The following is a 25505-nucleotide window of genomic DNA, read 5'->3' on the forward strand; positions in this document are numbered from 1 at the left end:
TCAGGCGTATCTTCCCTGTGGCTCATCTTACTCTGTTCCGTAACTGTTCAATCACTCTACGGGAGTCGCAGGGAACATTATGAAAAGGGAAAACGCACAGAATGAGATGCTCGAGGAGCACTGTGTTTTGGAGGAAACTTGGGGGAAAATAATGTGCTGGGGACGCGGAAGGTCTTCGGAGTTTCATTTACTGCCCAGGCTGCTGCTCCACGCGGGTTCCCGCTGCAGACGCCGGGCCCGGGTGGCGGCAAGTCTCCGCGGGCAAGCGGCCGGCGGGCGCCCGAGGTCAGGGCGCGAGCAGCGCACGCAGGCCCAGCAGCGCCGCCAGCAGGACCGCGGGCGCGGGCGCGGGCGCGGGCGCTGCGCCGGGGGCGCGCAGGCAGGCGGCGTAAGCGTCAAAGGCCACTTCGCGCAACGCGCACACGTGCTCGGCGCGGCAGGCCTGATCGCAGGCCTCGCGGTCGTAGCCGACCGAGTTGTAGACGTAGTAGCGCTGCAGCGCCCCGGGATCGCGGGCGATGCGGCCCAGCGCCGCGTGCATGGAGAGGGCGCCTGCGTCGGGCACCCGGTAGGCCTTGGTCAGCCGGTACTCAAGCTCCCAGAGTGGAGTCCCCTGCGCGTTCGCCTGGCTCAGGTTCACGAAGTAGGTCACCACGTCCTGGAGAAAGGGCGTGAGAAGGGCCGGCCCTGAACAGCTGGCAGTTTCCACCCAACCTCCAATCCTACACCTTGCATTCCGCCCCCCACCCCGCCCCAGATTCTTTATAGCTCTAACAGTGACTCTGTTAGCGAGCATTTCCTACTTATGGGGTATGCCTGGTATGCTAATGGGGTAACTGCCCGTATTACCCCAATTTCACAGATGAGGACACTGAGTCCTAAAGAGGTTAATTCCTTTGTCCAGGGTCCTACAGGTGTTCAGTGACAGAAGAGGGCTCAGTAAATATTTACAGAATTCATGGATAAAAAGCAACTTAAAGAAATGGCATGGAGTGCCTGGCTGAAAGAGGTTATGGAATTGTGGTTGATGACGGTTTGGGATACACCCAGGACTCCTAGGATCAGATGCATCTTCGGAACTAGAATCTGGAAAGGCTTATCTGTCTGATGCTTTCCACTTAAATTTGTCACTAGAAGTGGGGTAAGAGGAACTGCCATGTCTGGAGGGCAGCCTCCCCAGAGGCACATTATGTTATTCCATTTGGTCCTCTCCAAACCCTGCGAGGGACTGATACTCCCATTTTACAGATGAGCGGAGGCGGGAAGAGGTCAAAAATCTCATGAGTGGTGGAGCCAGGATTCAAACCCAGGCCTGTGTGACTCCCTCCCTGAGAAGGCGTTTTGGGGGTGGGGGGGGCATGGGAACCAGCAGGTGACTCCTCTGCTAAGGCCCTCTGAGTGCCCATATGGACAACAGGCCACACTCTTGAAAGACCTCAGACGTCTCCTCCGTGCACACTTACTCTAGAGTCAAGGACCTCGGTTATCTGGTCCAGTCCCTGGCTTTAAATGTCCTCTCTCAAGCACCCAATTAAAAATCTCTATATCCACCTCTTCCTGGGCCTCCAACTTGAATACCCGGCTGCCTCGTCGCTGGGCATTTTCACTGGGACACCACTTAGACCTCCCCAAGTGAACAGGTCCCAAACCGGATTTCTGATCTTCCTCTGAAATGTGTTCCTCCCATGGTTCAGTAAAGGTCAGCTTCACCCCTCCAGGCGCTGAGGCCAAAGCCCTAGCTCCTCTCTCTCTCGCCCTCATCCGGTCCCCAAAAACCCTGTCTCCTCTACCTTCAGCAGACATCCAGGATCTGGGGCTTCTCGCTGTCCCACCGCCACCCCCTGGCCTGTGCCAGCGTCACCTCTCAGTACTAATTGTCACCTCCTACCTCACCCTTCCCCTAACCCCCACCCCCGTTTCTGCCCTTGCCCCCTAGAGCCTGTTCTCTGCAGAGCCGGCTAGCCGGCGGTAGAGAGATTTTGTAAAATTGTGTAAGTCAGAATATTTCATCCTGCCCCAAACCCTCCACATCCAGCTGACAGGATGTGACCTCGTCCCTCCCACCCTCCGCCTGTGCCTCCCTCTGCAGCCAGGACCTCCACGCTCCTCCCCGACACTCACCAAAAGCACAGTCCCACCCAGGGCCTCTGACTTGCTCTGTCCTCTGCCTTCCCAGTATGCCTACATGGCTCCCTCCCTCCATCTACTCAGAACTCACATGTCACCCTATGGGTGAAATTCCATCCCACCTGCCTCACGGCACGCACATGCGTGTGCACACACACCCAATAACAGTGACACCTGCCCCCTCACTCTTTGTCCTCAGTGCTTCTCTGCACATCACACTAAACGTTCCTTTTCATACTGTCTACTATAGGATAGGATACTACCGTGTGTGTTTCCTGTGAGAATGCCAGCTCCAGGACAGCAGTGACTTTGTCACCATTCACTTACGTATCTCCTGAGCTCAGCACAGGGCCCCGCTCACGGTAGGTGCTTACTTAGTACCTTTTGTTAAATAAATTAAGGAATACTGTTTCTTTGCCATGTCAATAACAACAAGCCCAGCCCAGGAGATGAGGGGTTGCTCGGTGAGTCAGAGGTCTGCTTTGCCTGAGGCCTTGTCGGTGTAGGCATAAGGCGGGCAATGGGCATAAGGTCATGCTGCGGGAGACCTTGAACACCAGGCCAAAGAGATCCAGCTTATCTTGTGGGCACTGGGGAGCCATGGAAGGTCTTAGAGCCTTCTGTAATGTGTAGTAGATGAGCTACAGCAGGGCATGGAGCTAGAGGTAGGGAGGCCGGGTAGGAAGCTATGATCTAGGCTGAACGGAGAATTGGGGACAAAGAATTATCTGAGTTTGTTACAGGGTCCGGAGTGGCTCGAGGGAACCAGAGCTCTAGAAGAGGGAGGATTAAGCTGGAAGGATCAGGCAAAGCGGTGATACATTCAGGTCCCTCCCCATCCTCCCCCTCCAGCCCCAGCAGACCCAGGGCTCCTGACCTGCAGGCTCAGTGTGGCTCGGTCGTATTCAAATACCCGGATGCCAGGATTGTTGGCCCCATTGACCACTCCAGGTAAGGTGGTTTTCCACGGGGTGACTCCAGGGGTAAGGAACAGGACACTGATGGGGGCACCTTTCAGGAGAGAGACCGCAGGACTGAGAGAGAGGCCGGCAAGAGGAGGAGGTGGGTATGGGCTGGCCGCTGTCCTCTGCGGCGAGTACCTGCGTCATCGTAGAACATCCGGAAGCTGTCGGTGTGGTGATGGCCGAAGAACTGCCCTGCGATGACTCGATGGTGCTTCCGGACCACCTTCAGGTACTCCTCGTTGAAGCCCTCCCGGAACCACGCTTTGTTCCGCGTCTTCTCGAAGAAGCCCGGGGGCACGTGGCCAATTATGTACACCTGCACGGATGGGGTGCCCAGGAGGGGCTCAGGGATGCCCTCCCCGACCCTTCACGTCCACCTCTCAACACCGGCCCCTCTCACCAGAGGCAAGCAGACAGGCTCCAAGATCCCCTGTGAAGCCCGCCCCCAGGCTGATGCCAGTGCTCTGAAGACCCAGCCATTTCTTTTTTAAAAGATTTTATTTATTTACTTGACAGAGATCACAAGCAGGCAGAGAGGCAGACAGAGGAGGTGCAGGAAGCAGGCTCCCCGCTGAGCAGAGAGCCCGATGTGGAGCTCGATCCCACGACCCTGAGATCATGACCTGAGCCAAAGGCAGAGCCAGCCATGATTTTACCAGGTGTTTCCCACCTCTGTGCCTTCGAGAGTGCTAAGGCCGCCCCCCAGAGGACCCCTCTCTTTTTCCCAGTCTGTCGTGAGGCTGGAAAAAGAAGCCCCCTCCTGGTGCCAGGCTGCTGAAGGACCCTCAGGGATAGAGACCCCTCAAGGGAGTGGCTGAGCTTGTGCAGAGGTGGGACACTGGCTCAGGAGGTGACCCCAGAGAGGGTAGCAGGTGGAGGTGGGAGCCCTTACCATCTCCTTAGCTTGGGATGCACGGGTCAGCACGTCTTCCAGCCACCGGAACTGCTGCGCAGGATCTGCCATGCCAGCCGTCTGCTCATTGTTGCTGTAGTACAGGTTGGTGTTGAGGACCACGATTCGCCCAGCCCCACTCGGGCCCGGCAATTTCTCAGAATAGAAGGCACCTACGGCGTCACAGCCAGGGAGAATCTGAAGGGTCCCCTGCCTCTGATGAGACACGACTCCATGCCCCCTCAACTTCGCTTCCACCGTCTCCTGTCCCGGTGTCCTCCCTTCCCGTCTTGCCCATAGGAGGACCACGGTGAGAAGACCAGAGGCTCTGCGGGCCCACTGCCCCAGCTCCAGTCCTGGCTCCCGTACCTAGCTGTGCAGCCTGGGAACATTTTGACTTCACTGCTCTGTGCCTGGGTTTCTCCCTTTCTATAATTCGAAGAACAGTAAGATGTGTTTGTCCCTCCAGATCCACTGTCAACCCTGTTCACTCAACTCTCTGTCCTAGAAACTGATCTCCGGGGGTGCCAGAGTGGCTCAGTCATTAAGCGTCTGCCTCAGGCTTGGGTCATGATCTCAGGGTCCTGGGATCGAGCCCCACATTGGGCTCCTTCCTCCGTGGGAAGCCTGTTCTCCCTCTCCCGTTCCCCATCTTGTGTTCCCTCTCTCGCTGTGTCTCTGTCAAAGAAATAAATAAAATCTTAAAAAAATAAAATAAAAAGAAAGAAAGAAACTGATCTCCACGGACTATATCAACCAGTTTCTGGTTGGGTTTGACCCGCTGGGACTGAGGACAGGCAAGAGAGCAGCCAGGGTCCCCTTGGACTGCTGTGTCTCTGGATCAGTGGCTCTCAGCCGCTGATTTTGTTCCCCGGGGGAACATTTGGCGGCGTCTGGAGACATTTTGGGTTACGGCGATGGTGTCCCTCGTATCCCGCATCCTTGATGGCCCCCACAATGAATTATCCGACCCAAGATGTCAGTAGCACCAAGGGTGGGAAATGCTGCCTGAACCGGAGGTTGCTTCCCCTTCCTTGTTTCCATGAGGAGTCTTGGAATGTGCCGAGAGTGGTGCCTGGCACCCAGTAAATGCTCAGGAAATGGTCCGTTATGATCCTCCTTAGAGCCGCTGAGAGCACGGGCAGCGGAGTCAGCCCCAGAGTCTGCTCCCAACCCGGCTACCTCTACGTTGGCTAATTTTCGCCAAGGGACTCGACATCTTCAAGCCTCTATCTCCTTATCTGTGTAATGGGGATAAAATCGGTACCTGTTTCCTGGGGTCTTGGTGAGGACAAAATTCGATGAGACCTGGGCAGACAAGGAAGTGTTTATAGTTGCAAAAAGTACCTTCTTTGAAGAGAGCGATGGATTCGTTACTGAGCCAGGGCCTCCACAGCTCTGCGACCTGATTGTAGATGTTGTTGCTCCCTGCTGGGAACTGGTTTTTGGGGTGAAAGTCATGATTTCCCAGAGCAGCGTAGACTTTGGTATCTGGGAGGAAAAAGAGACATGTAAACACATTTATGGGAAAGCGCTCGGCAGAGCTGGTACTTTTCAGTCCACCACTGACCGTGGGAGCCTGTGGGAAGAGCCTTAGCACAGATGAGGGAAATACAGAGATAAGCAGAAAATAGCATTCAGTAGAATCTGGCCAAACATGGCTCAGACCTGGGAAGGAAGAGCAGTGAGTTCCCTGACCCCAGTTCCTAACCCCATTCCCAGCAAAGGGTTTCCCGGTCGGAAGAAAGCATCAGAAGACGACAAGACGTAAGCTAGAAGATAGAAATCATCTTCCCATCCCTTAGGAGCCCCGTGGTAATGTAGAATTTCTTGTTCTATTCCGTTCCAGGTCCACTTACTGTTAGGGAAGGGGTCTGGTTCCCTCTGGGAGCCTTAGGAGTTTGACAAATTCCGTGATTCAACAGGTGTTTCCTGAACACCTCGTGTGGGCCAATGCACAGACTCTGGAACCAGGCACCCAGTCCCAGTCCCAGGGGCCTCAAAGTGCAGTAGGGTTGACAGGTATTCAGTAATCAGAGGTGGGAGGACTGTCACAGAAAAGGGAAGAGCCACTGGCTGTGGAAGTGTATGGCGTGGAGGTGGGGGTCAGAGGGAGAGGCTTGTGAATGACGCTGGAGCGGGGGGCCTTCAGATGCATTTCCTCCTTGTGCTTTTAGTTTACGTCTATGTCTGTACTGTGCCAGTAGTAATTGCTCGGTAAGTGTTTGGCCAGAAACAACAATTCCTCCGAGCTCAGGGCAAAATTTTGCCGTTATAGGAACTTGGCAGTCCCCAGGGCATGAGTGACCTTGAACCAATGAGGGAGGCGGGAGCCCCACAGAAGGAGGTGGTCGTAAGGTTCCCATCAGGAATTGCCTGCCAACCCAGAAACCAGCTCTGTAACTGCCTGGAAAAAACCTCACCTCTTCAACATAACTGCTGGCAGCCTAAGAACCCTTTTAGAGGGGCGCCTGGGTGGCTCAGTGGGTTAAGCCTCTGCCTTCTGCTCAGGTCATGATCTCAGGGTCCTGGGATGGAGCCCCGCATAGGGCGCTCTGCTCAGCGAGCCTGCTTGCCCCTCTCTCTCTGCCTGCCTCTCTGCCTACTTGTGATTTCGCTGTCAAATAAATAAAATAAAATCTTTAAAAAAAAAAAAAAAAAGGAATCCTTTTAGGGGGGTACCTGCGTGGCTCAGTCGTTGTCTGCCTTTGTCTTGGGTCATGATCCTGGGGTCCTGGGATCAAGTCCTGCATCAGGCTCCCTGCTCAGAGGGGAGCCTGCTTCTCCCTCTGGCTACTGCCCCCCCTGCTGTGCTCTCTCTCTCTGTGTCAAATAAACAATAAAATTTAAAATAAAGGGAGAGAGAGAGAGAGTCTGACTCTTGATTCTGCTCAAGTCACGATCTTGGGGCCACGCTCAGGGGAGTCTGCTTGAGATTTTGTCCCTCTCCCACTGCTACTCCCCTCTAAAATAAATAAATCTGAAAAAAATAAATAAAAGGATCCATTTAGGAAAAAACACAAAAACCCTGGAATTCCAAGGACAGATGAGAAGGGAGGGACTCCCCTTTTCTTGCTGGGGCTTTGCGCCGGGCACTGTGAGAAACCCCTTATGAGCATAAGCTCCAATGAGGGCACGATCTGGCCTCTAGTCCACGGCCAAGTTCCCTCCTCCTGGAATGGCATCTTGCTCTTAGTGGATACTCACTAAATATTTGTTCACTAGATGAGCGAGTGGATTACTCTACTCAATCCTCACAACATCCTTCTGGGCAGGTACCATGATTGTCCTCGCTCTGCGCAGACGCGAAACGGAGTCTCCAGGGCACCGCCCAGCCGGAGCGTTCACTGGCGTTCCCGGCTCAGCCGTCCTGGAGAAGATGGGCCGGCGTTCACAGGGACTGCCAGGGAACGCAGCTGGCGCGTGGCAGGAAGAACATGTGACACGTGATGTGGACCCAGAAATCTCGAGCTTCCGTCCCTTTCTCCTTGCCAGCGAGTTGCCTGACTGCTCTGTGCTTCCGCTTATTTATCTACAAAGCGGAAAGTGTTCTGCTTCACCTGTGTTGCTGTAATTCTCAAATAAGATAATGTCTCCTTTTAATTCTTCTAGTATGTTCTTAGTTTAACATCTCTGCAGGTGGGCTATGACTTCTCATGGAGGCCGGGCGCTGTCATACTCTAACAACATTTTTTTTTTTTTAAAGATTTTATTTATTTGATAGAGATCACAAGTAGGCAGGGCAGCAGGCAGAGAGAGAGGGGGAAGCAGGTTCTCTGCTGAGCAGAGAGCCCCATGACCCTGAGATTATGACCAGAGCTGAAGGCAGAGGCTCAACCCACTGAGCCAACCAGGCGCCCCAACATTTTTTTTCTTAACAGGACATAAAATAATGATGCATCTCACAGTCGATGGCATGTTGGATATTAGGAAATTCAATAAATGTGCAAGTGTGTTTATAAATGAGAGACTCTTCTAATTTACCTTTGTACGTGAACTCATAGTTGTAAAGCATTTCTTTAAATGTATTTTATTTATTTATTTGACAGAGAGCACAAGTAGGAGGAACACTAAGCAGAGGGAGAAACAGGCTCCCCACTGAGAAAGGAGCCTGACTCGGAGCTCAATCCCAGGACTCCAGGGTCATGACCTGAACCAAAGGCAGATGCTTAACCGGCTGAGCCACCCAGGTGCCCCTGTAAAGCATTTTCTTGTCCATTATTTCACCTGTATTCCAGAAGCCCTTCTGGAGTAGAGAAAAGGGTGCTCGGAGTCGGATTTCAGTTTGACTCCCTCCACAGGAACTGACTAGCTTTGAGCCATCGGTGCCTTCCCTACACATCCAGACAACTGTGCGTAAAATGACTCGGGTTGAGGGAAGGAGGTGGGAAAGGAGGTTGCCTTGAGGAGGACCTGAGCTGGTGACAGCAGCTATAAGCCCCTCCTGGAGTGGTGGGTCAGATCAGTGCTCAAACAAGGATTTGTGTCCCTGCCCTTCCCACATGACCTTGACCTGTTTACTTGACTCCAGGGCTCACATTTCTCAGCAGTAAAATGGAAGTAGCAGTAGCACATCTCTGCAGGAGCATCACAAGCGTGAATGAGCTATAGCATATCGTATTCTTAGAGCAGTGCCTGACACTTAGCCCGCAGTACATAGATCCATGCAGTTACTGCTGCTACTTATACTTATTTTTATTATCATCAATCCTATCTGAGGCCTGGGGGTCTGTGTCTAAGACCTTAGAGGATGCAGCTGTTCCAGAACCCCATGGGGGTGGGGGTGGGGGTTAGTGGGCTGCTCTGACAGGTCCCCAGTGGGCAGCCTGAGAGCTTGATTCGGTCCCTGGCACCTTGGGTTCAGCACAGGTTGCTTAAAGACATCGTCCGGGGCCGTTAGATGGGGCATCAGGTCCCACTCACCCGTCAGGTCCCATGGGGCTGCTGCCGTAACCACTCATGGGCTCTGCCTGCTCTCCTAGGCTCTGAAGTCCTTGCAAGCACCAAGAACAGCACCTGGGCTGGAAATCAGCATCTCCCAGAGGCCCCGGCAGCCAGGATGGTTGGAGGGCGGTGGATGGCAGCTCTGGGGCTGCATGTGAGTCCCTGGGAGACCTCCGGGAATGATGCCTTTCTATAGCGGCAGGTGCTGAGAAGGGGCTGTAAGTCACTGTAAAGCAGGCTCGGGCAGAAGGCCGAATGGGAAGTCAGGCATTTCCGTTCATAGGATTCTGCGTGCAAACACAGGGCAGGGGTGGCTCACGTTCCTTGATCGATCGATATGAGACCTGGCCAGCGGCCAGCGTTGGGGCTGTTGCTGTCCCAACAGACACTGCCAGGGGTTTAGGCAATGCTTCGGGGGACAGATGGCAGGGGCTTACCTGGAAAGACCTCTCTGATGAGCCTGGTCAGGCGCTCCACGATTCCCAACACAGCGGCTTCTCCCAGCCTCTCATTGGGCACGTGAGGTGTGTCATCACTGCAAAACACCACGGAGCCCATTTGGTGCAGGCAGCTCAGGAGGGGGCCCGAGAGAAAGGAGGAACAGCTCAGCCATGAGAAAACTGGCCGTGGAGCCGGCCCTCTGTGAGGGGAGGGCCAGGCTGGAGCCGAGAGTCTAGCAGGACAGAGTTCAAACCTGGTCTCTGCCAGTGACCTGCTGTGGGTCCCTGGGCTGGCTGCTTAACCTCTCTGAGCCTCCATTATCTCATCTGTAAAATAGGGGTAATAATGGTACCTACTCCTAGAGTATTTCTGAGACTCTAATACATCTGGGAAAATGATATACATAAAATATAGACAAGCGGGACCACTCTTCCTTGTGAGGAGCCTATTTCCCAGGTGGCTGTCCTCACTTGGGCTCCAGTGAAACGCTTCTCCTTTCTTTTCTTTTTTTTTTTTTAATTTATTTGACAGAGAGAGATCACAAGTGGGCGGAGAGGCAGGCAGAGAGAGAGAGAGGAGGAAGCAGGCTCCCCGCAGAGCAGAGAGCCCGATGTGGGACTCAATCCCAGAACCCTGAGATCATGACCCGAGCTGAAGGCAGAGGCTTAACCACTGAGCCACCCAGGTGCCCTTCTCCTTTCTTTTTAAAATAGATAAAAACAAAGGAACATAAAAAGCAGAATAGTAGCTGCCAAGTTGCAATTAATATTATTATGTTAAGACAGAAGCTTGGGGGTTCGAGTCCCACCTGCAAGTCCCCAGGGAGCTTGGGGTGGAAAAGCCGTCTCTGAGTCCTGCTCCATTCCCCAAGGGTTCTAGGGAGCTGGGAGCTGGCATCAGAGTTTAGAGTTCATCCTATGGCAGATCCAGGACCTGCCCTAGGACACTTTAGTCCACTGTTCTGCTGACCTAAATTCCTGGATCCAACTTAGAAATGGGGCACGTGGATGGCTCAGTTGGTTAAGCATCTGACTCTTGATTTCAGCTCAGGTCTTGATCTCAGGGTCATGAGTTCAAGTCCCACATTGGGCTCCACACTGGGCATGAAGCCTACTTAAAAAAGACATATACAGCAAGGTGAGAGAGCAGGGGAGGAGAAAGGGAAAAGGTAAGAGCCCCAACAATATAAAGCTTGAGGACCCAGCTGGACCCGACGGGGTGAGGCAACTGCTGCATCCGTCCTCCCCCAGGAAGTTAATCAGCTTAGTAGTCATGATACCGTTACCAGCAGCAAACCTGGCTTGCTTTGTGCCCTGGACTTTCTGTGTGTTGTACTCACATCCCCTAGTTTGTTCTCCATGATAACCCTCCAACGTGGGTTCTGTTAGTCCTGTTTGACAGATAGAGAAACAAGGCACAGAATGGTGGTGGATTCTCAAAGGGGTGGAGCCAGGGTCTGAACCCAGTCGGCCGGGCTCCAGAGTCTACGCTTATACCCATTACTCCCTGCTTCGTCTCTGACCCTCCTTAGGGCCCCAGGAGGAGCCTAGCCCCCTGCCAACCCCAGGGACAGGCCAGGGGGTCCAAGGACATCAGAACAAAACTCCTCTGCCCTTTATATTTCTAGTTTAATTAGGATCTAATTCTTTCTTCTAGAAAACACTCCCAGTTTCTACAGGTTACCCCTAAGGGATGGCAACTTGCCCCAAGAAGTCAAACTTTTTAGAAATTGAACTATAAAAGGTCCCAGAGGTCATCTCATTCAACATCATATATATCTGCAAGGCCCCAGAGATTTCCCAGAAACATCATGTTTCTGTTAAAGGATCATGAATTTCCCAAAGCAGTCGCCCTTCCCAGAGGGATCACATCACATCTTTCAGAATATTCCTCCTGGGCCCCTCTTCGGAGAATCCAGAGGCTTCTGGAGCACAATCTGTCTTGGGAGCAAGAATTCAGGGTCAAAGCCTAAAGCTCACTCTTCTTAGACTGATTCTGAGCTGCCCAGACCTCTCCTGAGACACTGTCCCTCCCTCCCTCCCTCCCTCCCTCCCTCCCTTCCTTCCTTCCTTCCTTCCTTCCTTCCTTCCTTCCTTCCTTCCTTCAAGATTTTATTTATTTATTTGTCAGAGAGAGAGAGGCACAAGTAGGGGGAGTGGCAGGCAGAGGGAGAAACAGGCTCCCCACCCACCAGGGAGCCCGAAGTGGAACTTGATCCCAGGACCCCAGGATCGTGACCTGAACCAAAGGTAGATGCTTAACCAACTGAGCCACCCAGGAGCCCCGACACTGTCACATTTCTGAAGTGTCCAGCCCTGTAGCCTCCTGTTGCCAACTACAGGGTCCATCTCAGGGTCATTCCCAGTCACTACCACACCACACTGAGGGACAGCTGGGGGCATCATGAGCTTAATCCCACCCTGTACAAGTGTCCAAGGAGGCTGGAAGAGGGAGCAGAAAGTCAGAGCACTGGCCAGCCTCCCTCACCAGCCCCCTGCTTACCACTTCCTGTGAGATGGAGTCAGATACCCTGCAAAACTCCCACATCTGCCAGTGAGCCTCCCTCCCAGCTGGGATACAATGGTCCTCGGGCTTGTCACCCACAAGCCTGGGAACTCCTTGAAGGCCAGTCTGGGTTTGTATCATCTTGGTTCCCCAGTGTCGACCCAGGGCTGAGCGCAAGACAGGCTGCTCCACCGAGGGAGAGAGAAAGGAGCCAGGGAGTGAAGGGTGGACCATGAGGGACAAGGACAGCCAGTTCTGAGGGAAGTTGGAGGACTTATGGCATGTCCTTGGATGAGAAGCAGAAATGGAATCTGGCTGAGGAGAATTCACTCACCCCATAAGCTGTCCTTCAGCAGAGCAGTGCTGTGACCAGTGAGAACCCCTTCAGGCCAGGGCAGCCAGGACACTGGGTCCCAAAGCCAGGACCACTCTCAGCCCCCCTACCTTCTTCCCTCCTTGCACGTGGATCCCTAAACCCTGGTGGGAGGGCCCCACTGTTCATCGCCCTGACTTAGAATCTGGGAGTCCTCGGGGCACCTAAGTGGCACCATCTGTTAAACCTCTGACTCTTGACTTTGGCTCAGGTCTCAGGGACATGGGATCGAGCCCCTTGTTGGGCTCTACACTCAGCGGGGAGTCTGCTGAGGTCTCTCCCTCTTCCTCTGCCTCTGACCCTCCCCCTGCTCTCCCTCTCGCTCTTTCTCTCTGCCTCTCTCTCTCTCAAATAAATACATAAATCTTAAAAAAAAAATTAAATAAAATCCGGGAGTTCTCCACATACCCAGATGTGCCCTGACTATGTCCCTAGCCTCAGAGAGAGCTGTGTTCTACTAAGGTTAGGAGACAGAGTCAAGGGCATAGACTACGGGATCAGCCAGGCCCTCAGTTCCCTCAAGCTTCAGGTCCATCCTCTCTGAATCTGAGCCGGTGTGAGGACTAAGGGAGCTGGCCTGGGGAGGGAGCCAGGCCCGCAGGTGGCACTCAGCAGCGGCCTGGTGAAGGGGGACTTTTATGACTGCTCTCACCCTGTCCAGAGGATGAAGTCTGGCTCCGGCTCGATCTCCTTCATGGCATAGATGGAGGCGTTGATGAGGGCCCAGGGAGAGTCGCAGAGGTAGTCGCCCCAGGGGCCTGCGTTGGGCACTGGCTGGGAGCCAGCTGATGGGCACACCTGGAGGGGGTCTTCGGATACCTTGTAGTCAGGGTCAAGGTGCAGGTCAGAGATGTGCCAGAATTTCCCTGCAGGGGAAAGGAGATCGTCTTTGATGCTGGTACCTCCCTGAGTCTGGATGGGGAGGAAGCCCAGCGGGACCCTAGCTTGGGGAGAACAGTCTCCAAATGTGAGACACTTTCCTCAGAAGCCAGGGTTCACAGAGAAAGAGCCACAGGTCTGACTTGGCCCCACGAAGCCCTGAGAGGACCTGTGACCTTTGACCCTCTCCATTTCCCCACCTCGAGGGACCCAGCAGCAGCAAGGGGATTGGGCTTCAATGACCCTCAAAGAATCCTTTGGAAATTCTAAGCAGCGTGATTGTTTGAAAGCTAAGTTTGGGGAGTATCATGGTGAAGGCTCTGGAGCCACCTACACGCTGTGTGACCTTGGGTGTGTCGCTTCACCTCTCGGAGCCCAGAACTAGAGCCACAGCTTCCAACCTAGGCTGGCTGAAATGTCAAAAATCTTTTGGCATGAGGAGCGCCTGCCTGGCTCACTCTGAGCAGCATTCGACTCTTGATCTCAGGGCTGTGAGTTCAAGCCCCATGTGGGGTATAAAGATTATTTAAAAAGAAAATCTTTTTTTTTTTTTTTTTTTGGGTGGGGAGGGGTGTTAGGGTTTATTTATTTTTTTTTTAATTTTTTTATTTTAAAAAGAAAATCTTTAAAAAAAAAATCTCTTGGTGTGATCAAGAGAAAGGAATCCCAACAAAGAAACAGGCCACACAGGGTGGATTTGTCATCTGTACCCAGCAGGGGGCCGTGGATAAGTAGTTTCAACCATTCTTATTGACCACATTCGGCCTCTGCCCTAAATCCTGTGTTTTTGGCTACGACCAGAGTGAGGCCTGGGATTTCCTCACCCTCCATCACTGCTGTCACTTCCTCCTACATTTCCTGTGTCACTCAGTGGCACAGTCATACACCCCTGCCCCGCCCCCAGCCCAGGAAACCCAGCCTCCGACAGGGAGCCCCGGGCTTCCCAGGGCTGCTTTCAGGGATGGATAGCCACGGCACCATGCCAGCCACAGGACCCCCCCGTGGGGCTCCAGGAGAGGTCCCAAGGTCAAGTCCAGCCCCTGATCCTCTCTCCAAAACTTCTCCTCACCTCTCCTTACCTAAACCTGGTCCCAGGAGAGGATCAGAACCTTGTTTACACTAAGGTGCAAACGACTGATTAAGTAAGTCAGGATTCCCTCCCAAGGTCATTACACAGTCACTGCAGCCCCGGAGGGGCAGTTGACCCTCAGACAATGCAGGTTAGGGGCACCGATGCCCATACAGTCAAAAATCTGTGCATAGGGGCACCTGGGTGGCTCAGTGAAGCCTCTGCCTTCAGCTCAGGTCATGATCCCGGGGTCCTGGGATCGAGCCCCCCCCCGCCCCCCCCCCCCCCCCCGCATTGCTCAGCGGGGAGCCTGCTTCCTCCTTCCTCTCTGCCTGCCTCTCTGCCTACTTGTGATCTCTGTCTGTCAAAAAAAAAAAAAAAAATCTGTGCATAACTTATGACTCCCCCAAAACATAACTACTAAAAGCCTATTGTTGACCAGAAGCCTTTACTGATAACATCAAGTCAATAAGCACATATGTTTTATGTTATATGTGTTATATGCTGCATTTGTACAATAAAGTAAGCTAGAGAAAAAAAATGTTATTAAGAAAAATCATAAGGGGGCGCCGGGGTGGCTCAGACGGTTAAACGTCTGCCTTGGGCTCAGGACATGATCTCAGGGTCCTAGGATCAAGTCCTGGGTCGGGTTCCCTGCTAGGCAGGGAGTCCGCTTCTCCCTCTACTCCTCCCCCTGCTACTGATCTCTCTCTCTCTCAAATAAATAAATAAAATCTTTAAAAAGAGAAAAAAGAAAAATCATAAGGAAGAGAAAATACATTGCAGTACTGTACTTATCAAAAAATCTGTATATAAGTGGACCTGTAGAGTTCACAACTTGTGTCCATCAGGGGTCAACTGTATTGATCATTATCCCCATTTTGCAGATAAGGACACTAAGGCTAAGGTCATGTTAACTAAGATCAATATGCCTGAGATCAGACAGCAAAATGGTGGGGGTCCCATGGCTCTCGATTTTCTCCCAGGAAGATGTGATTGCTAAGGGCGTAAAACCAGTGACTTTTCTTTTTCTAAGTACGCTTCACGCTCAATTATAGGGTTTGAACTCACTACCCTGTGATCCAGAGTTAGATGTTCTACCCACTGAGCCAACTAGTTGCCCCAAAAGGGTGCCTTTTTATTTTTGATATTTTTTTGTAGACAGTCTATGCCTGCATGTTTCTTTTTTATCCAAACTGAGAGTCTTTGTTTATAATTGGGGGGATTCAAACTTGTCATACAAATTGTGATCACTCTATGTGAAATTACTCCTACAGAGAAAATCCCAAGCCAGAGAAACTAACTGCCTCATTTCAACCAGTAAATGGGCAGAGTTGGTAGGCTCTCCTGAGCCCGTGCATGGAGACTGGAAGGGAGTCACAACTGCTTCCAAGCGTGAGACCGGGCTGGCCAGGTCAGATAGAGTGAGAGGTCCTTTGCCCTTCTCTCTGGAATGCGGTCCCCTGGCTTCCTCTGAAGACCAGGCAAAGACCAGTCCCCCGCCTGGAGCAGGCTCTTCTCCAACTAACCATAAGCAGGAAGCAGTTCTGCCCCTTTGATGTCAGCCCTCCGAGAAGCCAGGGAACATTGCTTCACTCCAGAAACTCCTTGTCTGCTGACAGGCTCACATGTCAGCTGTCAGCTTCTCTTCCCACAAGCTCCGGTCTAGTCAGAGTGTAGAACTGAAACTCCTTCCAGCCTCCCCGGGATTCCTAGTGATACGTGTGCGCGCATGTGCATGCGCGTGTGTGTGTGTTAGTGAGGTGCCCTTTATCCGCTCATCTCATCTCATTCCTGCAGCCATTCTGTGAGGTGGGATTCTTATGCCCATTTCACAGATGAGGAAACTGAGGTTCAAACCCAGCCCTCTCTGGCTCCAGAGCTGAGGCACAAAGTTGACTCAGAGCCTCCAGAAGATGGCTTTTGTAAAACACATATGTTATGCATAAAACAGTGGGAGCCACAGGCTTTTGTAAAAACACATATGGTATGCATAAAACAGTGGAAGCCACAGACTATGAGGAATTAAGCTCTATAACATCATGGAGAAGGGGGTGAGTCTAAGGACCCTGAGGGAGGTGGGTTGTCTGGTTTCTTTCTTTCTTTTTTTTTAAGATTTTATTTATTTGAGAGAGAGAGAGCATGAGAGGAGAGAGGTCAGAGGGAGAAGCAGACTCCCTGCCGAGCAGGGAGCCCGATGTGGGACTCGATATGGGACTCGATGCCGGGACTCCAGGATCATGACCTGAGCCGAAGGCAGTTGCTTAACCAACTGAGCCACCCAGGTGCCCCGATTGTCAAGTTTCTAATCTAGGCTCTCCCCTGTGTTGGCTGAGGATTCTGGCAAGCCTGTTAGCCTTGCTGAACCTTGGGGTGTTTGACATCTGGCCTGCTTGTCTGTGAGCAGCAAATAAGTTGGTGGAGAGAAAGGGCTGGTAGAGAAGAATCCCAGTACACCAAGGCCCTTGGCAGCTACCCCTGGGGCAGGAGAGACTGGGAAGGTGTGGCGCATCGGGCAGTGCAACACTTTACTCTGAGACCAGATGTCCTCAGACTTTCCTGTGCGTAAGCCTCACCTGGGGGTCTCATTAAAATTAAGAGCCTTTATAGATTCATGCTGCTTGAATCTTTTACAGTAAGAAAGTATTCGTGTGTTCCTTCAGTTTTAAGAATAGGTATACCAATCTTAGCTGTCATTATTATTCATTAATTACTGAGAATATGAATAAATTGGGGCACCCAGTCAGTTAAGCATCTGCCTTCAGCTCAGGTCATGATCCCAGGGTCCTGGGATCGAGCTGTCATTGGGCTCCCTGCTCAGCGGGGAGTCTGCTTCTCCCTCTGCCTGCTGCTCCCAGGCTTGTGATCTCTGACCAAAAAAAAAAAAAAAAAAAAAAATCTTTTTTTTAAAAAAGAGAGATAATATGAATATATTTGGTATTAATTCCAGTGAGTAGTTGAGAGCACAAATCTCGGTTGGAATTCAGCTCCGCTGGCCCCTAGCTGTGGGACCATGAGCAATTTTGTGCCTCAGTTTACTCAGCTGTAAAAGGGGGAAAACAGTGCCCCCTATCTCTTCCGGTTGATGTGAGGGTTAATTGAGATAATAGGAGATAATGCCAAGGCACTCAGCATTGCAAAGCAGCACGTATGCTGAATTTGATCCCTGGGGGGGGTCCTGCAAGTCCCCCCCTCCACCATGGGAGGGAGACAGGATGTGGGGGGAGGGGCTACCACTTTCCCCAGTCACCCCTGCGTCCCCTCAGCTGCTGTCCTCTGCAGATAAAGTGCAGAGGGCTAGGACTTGAGAACAACGTGAACGTGAAGACAGATCCTGTCTCCTCCTGGACGGCCCTCCCTGAGTGGAGGGCCGGTGGGCACAGTCCATCCTCCAGTTTAAATTCTGAGAGCTCAGTTGCTCTTCATCCCCGGGTAGGCAAAATAGTTTCCTAGTCTTCCTTCTCCATCACCCGGGTCACCAGGCCCCCTTGTCCACTAAGGGACAACAAATACAGGACCCAGGGCCTTGTAGCTATGTAAGGCCCATGGAAATGTTTGAGAGCTGGAAAAAAAGTGCATTGCTTCCCAAGCTCAGCCATCAAAATCTATAATTCATTTGAAAAGCAATGATGTATCTAAAATTTATTAAAATCGTATAATGTGAGATCCTTTAACTGTGATTCTTGATGGGGGCGGGAGACTTGCAAAAATAATTCCTAGAGCCCAAGAAGGTCTTCAGCTGAGTCTACTTTTATGATTGGAGACAAGAAGAGGAAGGCAGGAGGACACCTGCTATTAATTTAGCACCTACTGAATGCCAGAAGCTGTGCCACACACTCTACTAATGACAGAATCAATGACATATATTCTAGTATTGTACCATTTTACAGATGAGGAAAGTGAACCAGTTAGTGGCAAACTTATGATTCAAATCGCATCAGAACAGAAAAGATCATGATGCACTTTACTTTGTCGCTAGCTAGCAGTGTGACCTTTGATGTTTATTTATTTTTAAACTTCTTAAAAATATATTTTATTTATTTATTTGTTTATTTGAGAGAGAAAAATGAGAGTGACAGAGAACAGGAGCAAGGAGGAGAGGGAGAAGCAGGCTCCCCCCTGAGCCCGACACCGGGCCTCTATTCCAGGACCCTGGGATCATGACCCCAGCCGAAGGCAGACGCTTAATCTACTGAGCCACCCAGGGCTCCCTGACCTTGGATTTTTTTTTTCAATGGTCCTTTAAACTTTTACAGCACATTACAATGTATGTATGTGATCTCACTTAGCTATCGCGTTTAAACTCTCCTCTACCTTATCCCTATCCTATTTTATAGTGACATAAGAGAGTCAAGGTCACATAGATACTAAAAGGTAGGACCCAGATTTTTTGGCTTAAGGCAGTGGGGTTGTTCTGGAAAGGGCAAGTGTGGAATGTGGAATAAGGGAAATCTGGTTTTGAATCTAGGCTCCTCCACACTGGCAATGGCAACCTGAATGAGAGATTGCCCCAGCTGAGTCTCAGTTTCCTCATCTGTACAATGGGGATCACGTGCCAGTGGCAAAGGGGCGGATGTGTGGATGAAAGGAGCGATCTCACGTGCAGCAGCCCCCCAGGGCCGTGTGGCAGACAAGCCAAGCCGAGTAATGCTTATTCCCTGGGCCAGTCTGCCCCGTGGGCCTCGGTTCTTCTTCGCTTCCAAAGCCTCTGTCTGTTTCCTCAAGGGTAAGAGGACGGGACTGTGCAAAGTTATCTGAAGGCCCTGCCAGTTCTAAGGCTCTGCGACTCCATGACTTTTTTCTATAATTGTGTGTAACCCACACCACAAGACGATCTGGTCGCTCTTTTCGTCCTTTGCATTTGACCTTGAGCAATCACCTCCCCTATAAACTGAGGCCTTCCGAAACACAGGTCTCCCTGATTCAAGCCGACATTTACTGACCCCCTGTGTTAAGCCCGCAGACGGCTCTCTCCTCATGACAGCCCCCCAGGTTCATTGTTGAGGGAAATGTTAGCCTACTGTGCTAACCCCCCATGCTAACCCCCGGGACAGGGTTTGGCTCTTTCTCTCTGGTTTGGAGGATAACCCGGGGGCAGCAAGGGCCATATGTGGGAGGAGAGGGAGCCCACTGGCTCTTATGTACCCACACCCAAGGTCTAGGCTGAGGAAGTGGAAGTCCAAAGGCCACAGGCATGACGGCTCTCTGCCGAGGGTCTCAACCTTCTGCACTTCGGGAAAGATTCGGAGTCTGAAAAAACTTATGAGTGCTGTGGAATTCTTCTAAAATTTAATTTTGTTTTTATCAAGATGAAATCAGAAAGAAAGACAAACCCTAAGAGACTCTTAACCATAGGGAACCAACTGAGAGTGGCTGGAGGGGAGGGGAGTGGGGGCACAGGGGGGCGGGGGATGGGCGTGAAGGAGGGCACGGGATGTCAGGAGCAGGGCGTGTTACACGCACCCGATGAATCACTGCCCTCTACCTCTGAAACTAACACTACACCATATGTTGATTTATTGAATTTAAATTTAAAGAAAATAAATAAAATTTAATTTCCTTTTAAAGTATACATGTATACATTCCAGAAAGTCTGGAATAAAGAGAAAAAAAATAGTACCTATAAAACCCACCATCCCGGGACGCCTGGGTGGCTCAGTTGGTTAAGCAGCTGCCTTCGGCTCAGGTCATGATCCCAGCATCCTGGGATCGAGTCCCATGTCGGGCTCCTTGCTTGGCAGGGAGCCTGCTTCTCCCTCTGCCTCTGCCTGCCATTCTGTCTGCCTGTGCTCGCTCGCTCTCCCTCTCTCTCTCTGACAAATAAATAAATAAAATCTTTAAAAAAAATTTTTTTTTAAAAACCCACCATCCCAGGGGCACCTGGGTGGCTCAGAGGATTAAGCCTCTGCCTTCAGTTCAGGTCATGATCTCAGGGTCCTGAGATTGAGCCCCACATTGTGCTCTCTGCTCAGCAGGGAGCCTGCTTCCCTCTCTCTCTGCCTACTTGGGATCTCTCTCTCTCTCTGTCAAACAAATAAATAAAATCTTTAAAAAAAAGAACAAAACACCATCTGAAGAAGATCTTTCAAAGGGCATACTGGGTAACGCAGCTAGAACAGACTTGGTCCCGCTGCTTCTTAGCTGTGGGGCCCTGGGCAAGTGTTCTGCTTCCTCTGGCTCTCACTTGCCTCATCGGCAAAATGGGTATCATGGGAATAGTACCTGCTTTACAGGGACTATAAAAACCAAAAGAGGTTTTTCTGCTTTCATTTTTCAAATGGGCCTGGCCCATCCTAAGTCTCAAAAAATAAATGTTCACCCTTCTTGGCTCTTTCCTTTGTCTGTTTCAGTGTTCCTTTGTTTGTTTTGACAGTATTATTTTATAAACAGGGTGAAGTTGTACAGCCTGGGTTCATGTCCCAACTCGGACACTTACTACATGTGTAACTTCGGGTAAGGTGTTTCACTTCTCAGCAACCTCGATAATCCCCACTTGGCAAGGCTGTTGTGAGGGTATAATGCAAAAGACTTCCACAGTGCCTGGCACAAAATAAGTACTTAATAATTGTCAGCATTGGTCTTGGTTTTGCTGTATCGCCTTGAACCTTTCCACAATCCATTGAGCTCTTCCCTTACTGCTGTCAGCATTTTTTTTTTGTCAGCATTTTTCATGTCCGTAAATGATGCTCAATGAACATCCCGTGCATTTGTGGGGGAGGGATCCTTTTTAACCACCAGCCTCTGAGCTGGGGGCGCCCAGTGGCATTTGGATTTCCAAGAAAGCATAATTGAAAGTGAAAGAGTAAGAGAGTGGGAGGTCCTTTCAACCATTCCCACCCTTCTGCCAGACCAGCAGGGCCCTGGAGTCCCTCAGTGGGGACTAGGGTCTGCCTCCTGGGTGGAAGGAGGACGGCCACTCAGCCTTCTCCCAGGCAGGTCGCCCTCATAGGGAATGACACACTCTCAGGGCTCATCCTAGTGGTATTTCCAAATTTGGGTCACAGCATTTGGAGCCCAGTCCCTCTTTGGCATTTTGCTCTGTCTCCTACCCCCAGGCACTGGTGCTCCTCCTCGCTGGCTTCTGAGATGACTGGCTGCACGAGCAGAGCACTTGGCCGGAGCTCCCAGCCTCTCCTGGGTAGTGTCCGAGGGCATGCACTGACTACGGAAGCATCTAGAGACCACCAACTTTTGGGGTCCAGCCTCGAAAAACTGAGCCCCACAGAACAAGCAATGAGCAGAGCCCGGAGTCTCTCCCTCCCTCTTTCAGCCTCATTCCTAGAGCTACAGAAAGGGTGTTGGGTTCTCTGTTAGGTCCCTTCCCAGGACTCCAGGAAAGGACAACCTAGGACAACCTAGGATCATTAAGGAGAACCATTAAGGGGTCCAGTCTGGCCACTGACTCCTTTTCCACCTCATGGAAATCTAACAGGGATCTCCAACTGGACACATCCGTAATCAAACCGCCATCCCCTCCTCCTACACCTCAGCCAATGACAACTCTGTCCTCTCAGCTGGAGGCAAAGACCCAGGAGTCACCCTGGAGTCCTCCTGTTGCCCCACATCTGCCAGCAAGTCTTGTCCAGAATCAGACCGTCTCCAACCCACCGTGCTCCTACCCTGACGAGCCTCCATTTCCTTTCACTGGAGGATGACAACAGCCTCCCCACGGGTTTGGCTGCTTCTCCTTTACCACAGTGGCTCAGGTCATGACCAACCACCACAGTGCGCCCAGGGCTGAGGGAGTACCCAGGTCACGGAACTTCAAGTGCTAAGATTAGATAAGTCTTGGGCGCACTGAGACATGTTGGTCACCCTGACTTTTACCTCATTATGGTCTCTTCTCAGTGCATAGCCCAGGGGGCCTTTTCAAGCTTATTTGAATCAGATTACCCCACGGCTCTGCCTAAAAACTCTCTAATGATGTCACACTCAACCCCGAGGCCTTACACCATCTACATGTTTATATGCGAGCTCACGCCAGCACCCCCCCCCACCCCCATGACCCTCAACTTCATCTCTCCCATTCACCTTGCCTACTTTGCTCCAGCCACTCTGGCCCTGGGCTCGTCTTCACATGCATCCCCTGAGTGTCAGGTGTAGGGCCTGTGTGCCTTCTATGTTCTCTTACTGGAAAGTCCCCTGGATGTCCCCAGAGGGAGGGATGCTCCCTCCCTCACTGCCTCAGGTCTCTACTCAAATGCCATTCACTCATCTTAAGCCCCCCCCAACCCCCCACTCCCATCCCTTTCTTCTGCTTTATTAGTCTCCATAACACTTACTACTCCTGGAATATCATGCATTTATTTGTTCAAGTGTCTTTTGGTCTGCTTCTCCCTAGTTGAAGGAATGCTTCCCTAGGACTGGAGCTTTGTTTCCTTTCTTTTCTGACACATTCTTTGTTCCTAGAAATAGGGTGTGGTATGCAGAAGGCCTTTAACCCGTGTTGGTTGAATGAAGTCATGAATCTGCCTGTCACCTTCCACCTCTACCAGATAGCTGGCTCTTCTGTACCCGCACGTCTTTGCGAAGTCGGTATCCCTCCTCTGGCCAGCTCTGGCCTCCACTTAAGATCTTCAGGTTCAAAGAGCACCCCCACCACTCACCCACTCTCTCTCCCTGGGGCCTCCCTGCCCCAGCTTCCCACCTTGCTGTTTTGGTTTTTTTTTTTTAATATTTTTATTTATTCAATTGACAGAAATCATAAGTAGGCAGAGAGGCAGGCAGAGGCGGGGGGGAGCAGTCTCCCCGGTGAGCAGAGAGCCCGATGCGGGGCTCGATCCCAGGACCCTGAGATCATGACCTGAGCAGAAGGCAGAGGCCTCAACCCACTGAGCCACCCAGGCGCCCCCACCTTGCTGTTTTTAGCAGCATTTCAGCTCCCTGTGAACCACTTCCAGGAGCCACCAACCCCAGGTTCACAGTACAAAACCAAAGCATTTGTGAGGCCTACCTTGTTCAGCTCTGGCGACTCCCCAGGGGGCCAGGAAAAGGAGCAGTTTGAGCAGCCTCATCTTTGGAGCTCACTTCCTGGAAGCCCCGGGCTTCTCCAGTTGCTAGGGCCAACTGCAGGTTTCCTATCTGGATGCTCTTGGCCATGGGCTTGAGCAGAAGTTCCGGTCCGTTGCCCTGTGTGCCCAGTGATCCGAGGCACTGCCTCCTCTGGCTTTTCCTTTGCCTAGCAGGGCGTGAGCTGGGCTGGCCCAAGGAGGGGCATCAGCCAGGCCTTTGAACTCTGAGGTGGAAAGCAGCACTCGTCCTGCCTGTTCCGCAAAGCACGTCCTCCAGCCAGCAGCTGGATTCTCCAGGAACCTCGCCCAGCCCCTGTGACTGAGTGGCAAGTATCAACTACCTTCCTTGAGCTTTTACGTAGCCCCACCCACCCCCACAGAACCTATCGGCCTGGATGAAACGGAAGGACTCACTGCTAGTTGGCGCTCTAGACGCTATCCACAAGCCAAGACTAGGTCACACATGCATTTATGCCAGGAGCCATGTGCCCAGGAGATGGAGGGACCCAGGGCAGCCCCTGCCTTCAGGAGGGACAGGGAAACCAAGGGACTGCCCTTTGGCATGTTAGAAAGTTTGACAAGCCTAGAGGAGGAATCTAACCTTTGAGGACAGGGAGGTAATGGGCCTAATCTCTTCTTTTGTTATTGAAATTGCCAAACAGAAACAGAAGTAGACAGAATAAGAGTATGAACCCTCAGCGCCCACATCCTCCAGTTACAGCAACTGGGAATTTAGGGCCAAGCTACTCATTTGTACCCCACCCCAAATGGACTGGGTTATTCTAAGGCAAATTCCAGAGATCATATTGTTTTGCCCACAAATACTCTAAAAGATAAGAACTCTTTTTTTTTTTTTCTAACAAGATGATAAAATAGTAATTCCTTACTATCACTGGGTAGATACTGACTTGGTCAATGTTTAAATGCTTAATTTGTTTAATATTTAAAGTCCCAATTGTCTCATGATATTTTGTTTTTATTTTTGTTTTTGTTTTTTTTTTTTACAGTTGATTCATTCAGATCAGGTTCCAAACCGGATCTGAGGCAGGCGGGCTGAGTCTGAGTACCCAGGGGAGGGTCCCCACCAGACCAGCCAAAGGTCCTTGGCTTTTTGCAGGGTAGAAATCAAATGCAAGCCAGAGAAAGTGAAAACAGAGTTTATTGAATCGTGAAGTGACAGGTAGAGAAGAGCAGACAGAGTGTCTGGGAAACTCGGAAAGGAATGGAGATGGAGTCTCGTCGTTGCTTGGGTCTAGAGGTTGTTATTAGAGAGGGGTCTAGGGGGATGAGGTGTCTGGGTGTCTCAGTGGGTTAAAGCCTCTGCCTTCCGCTCAGGTCATGATCCCAGGATCCTGGAATCGAGCCCCGCATCGGACTCTCTGCTCAGTGGGGAGCCTGCCTCCCTCCCTCTCTCTGCCTGCCTCTCTGCCTACTCGTGATTTCTGTCTGTCAAATAAATAAATAAAATCTTTAAAAAAAAAAAAAAACCTCAGAGAATGATTAACTTTCTTGCTTCCCCTTTGAAGTGGGAACATCACTTCTTTGGCTTGTTCAGAGGAAAATTACGGATCATGAGTAAATGGGGTCCAACAGAAAAACAGCAGACACATAGTCTTTCTAAAACAGAGTCCTTGCAGCTTTCCTACTTCAGGTCCACACATTCCAGTTGGCTGATGGATCTGTTAAGTTTCTCTTATTCTGTATCCTCCCCCCCCCCCCCGCTCCCTCCCCGCTTTCCCCTTGTTCTTGTCAAAGGAACCTGGTTGTTTGTCCTATTACATCTCCCACGTTCGGGAGGATCTGGCTGGTTACTTCTTGCTGGTGGTCATTTCAGGTGTTCCTCTCTCCCAAATATCCCCTGTTGACTGGTGGCTAGACCTAGAGGTTCAGTGAACTTCTGGTTTGCTTTGTCGGCAAGAAGACGTCTCGGATAGTCTTGTATCACTCCTGTTACACTGCATCCCGAGGCATATACACTGTATTGTTGACCCTGACATATAAGCAGCAGGTGGCCAGGAGAAGGAGGAAACAAGGCAGAAGTTGTCCCAGGCCCAAGGAACAACACCTGCTAAGACAGAGAGGCTGAAACATTCCAGGGAGCGGTGTTGGGCAATCGGGGAGTTTGGGGTCCTGAGCCTGGGACGCAGGGAGGAGCCAGGTCATGCTCGGTTGCCAAGCTGAGAGTTGTGGGGAGCCATGGGAGAGTCTTAACTAGGGGAGAGACCCAGCCCAATTAACATCTTAGAAAGACTGCACTGGCTCTGTGGAAGGTGCTTTAGGGGGAGACCAGCAAGGAGGC

The 25505-nt window shown here is 51.5% G+C and overlaps 1 protein-coding gene across 1 annotated transcript; it reads right to left on the minus strand.

Annotated features, from left to right (window-relative positions):
* Window positions 1-15: 15 nt before the first annotated feature.
* Window positions 16-23516, minus strand: SMPDL3B (sphingomyelin phosphodiesterase acid like 3B). The gene is made up of 8 exons (XM_047723831.1): window positions 23149-23516; window positions 12900-13113; window positions 9366-9463; window positions 5332-5475; window positions 3985-4157; window positions 3228-3408; window positions 3005-3138; window positions 16-658 (listed from the first exon to the last, which is right to left on the minus strand). The coding sequence occupies exons 1-8, from the start codon at window positions 23207-23209 to the stop codon at window positions 287-289; spliced, it is 1377 nt and encodes a 458-aa protein (XP_047579787.1). The 5' UTR covers window positions 23210-23516; the 3' UTR covers window positions 16-286.
* Between the last annotated feature and the right edge of the window lie 1989 nt (window positions 23517-25505).

Source organism: Lutra lutra, chromosome 4 (genome assembly GCF_902655055.1).
Source record: "Lutra lutra chromosome 4, mLutLut1.2, whole genome shotgun sequence".
NCBI classification, from domain to species: domain Eukaryota; kingdom Metazoa; phylum Chordata; class Mammalia; order Carnivora; family Mustelidae; genus Lutra; species Lutra lutra.

What these genes read in the sequence shown, in the direction of transcription:
- SMPDL3B (XM_047723831.1), bottom strand. Translation starts at nt 23,209, where the DNA reads ATGAGGCTGCTCAAACTGCTCCTTTTCCTGGCCCCCTGGGGAGTCGCC. An exon ending in AGTCGCCAGAGCTGAACAAG is followed by an intron (nt 13,114 to 23,148) that starts GTAGGCCTCACA and finishes TTTCCCCTGCAG; the next exon opens with GGAAATTCTGGCACATCTCT. An exon ending in CATCGCTCTCTTCAAAGAAG is followed by an intron (nt 4,158 to 5,331) that starts GTACTTTTTGCA and finishes GTGACGCCGTAG; the next exon opens with GTGCCTTCTATTCTGAGAAA.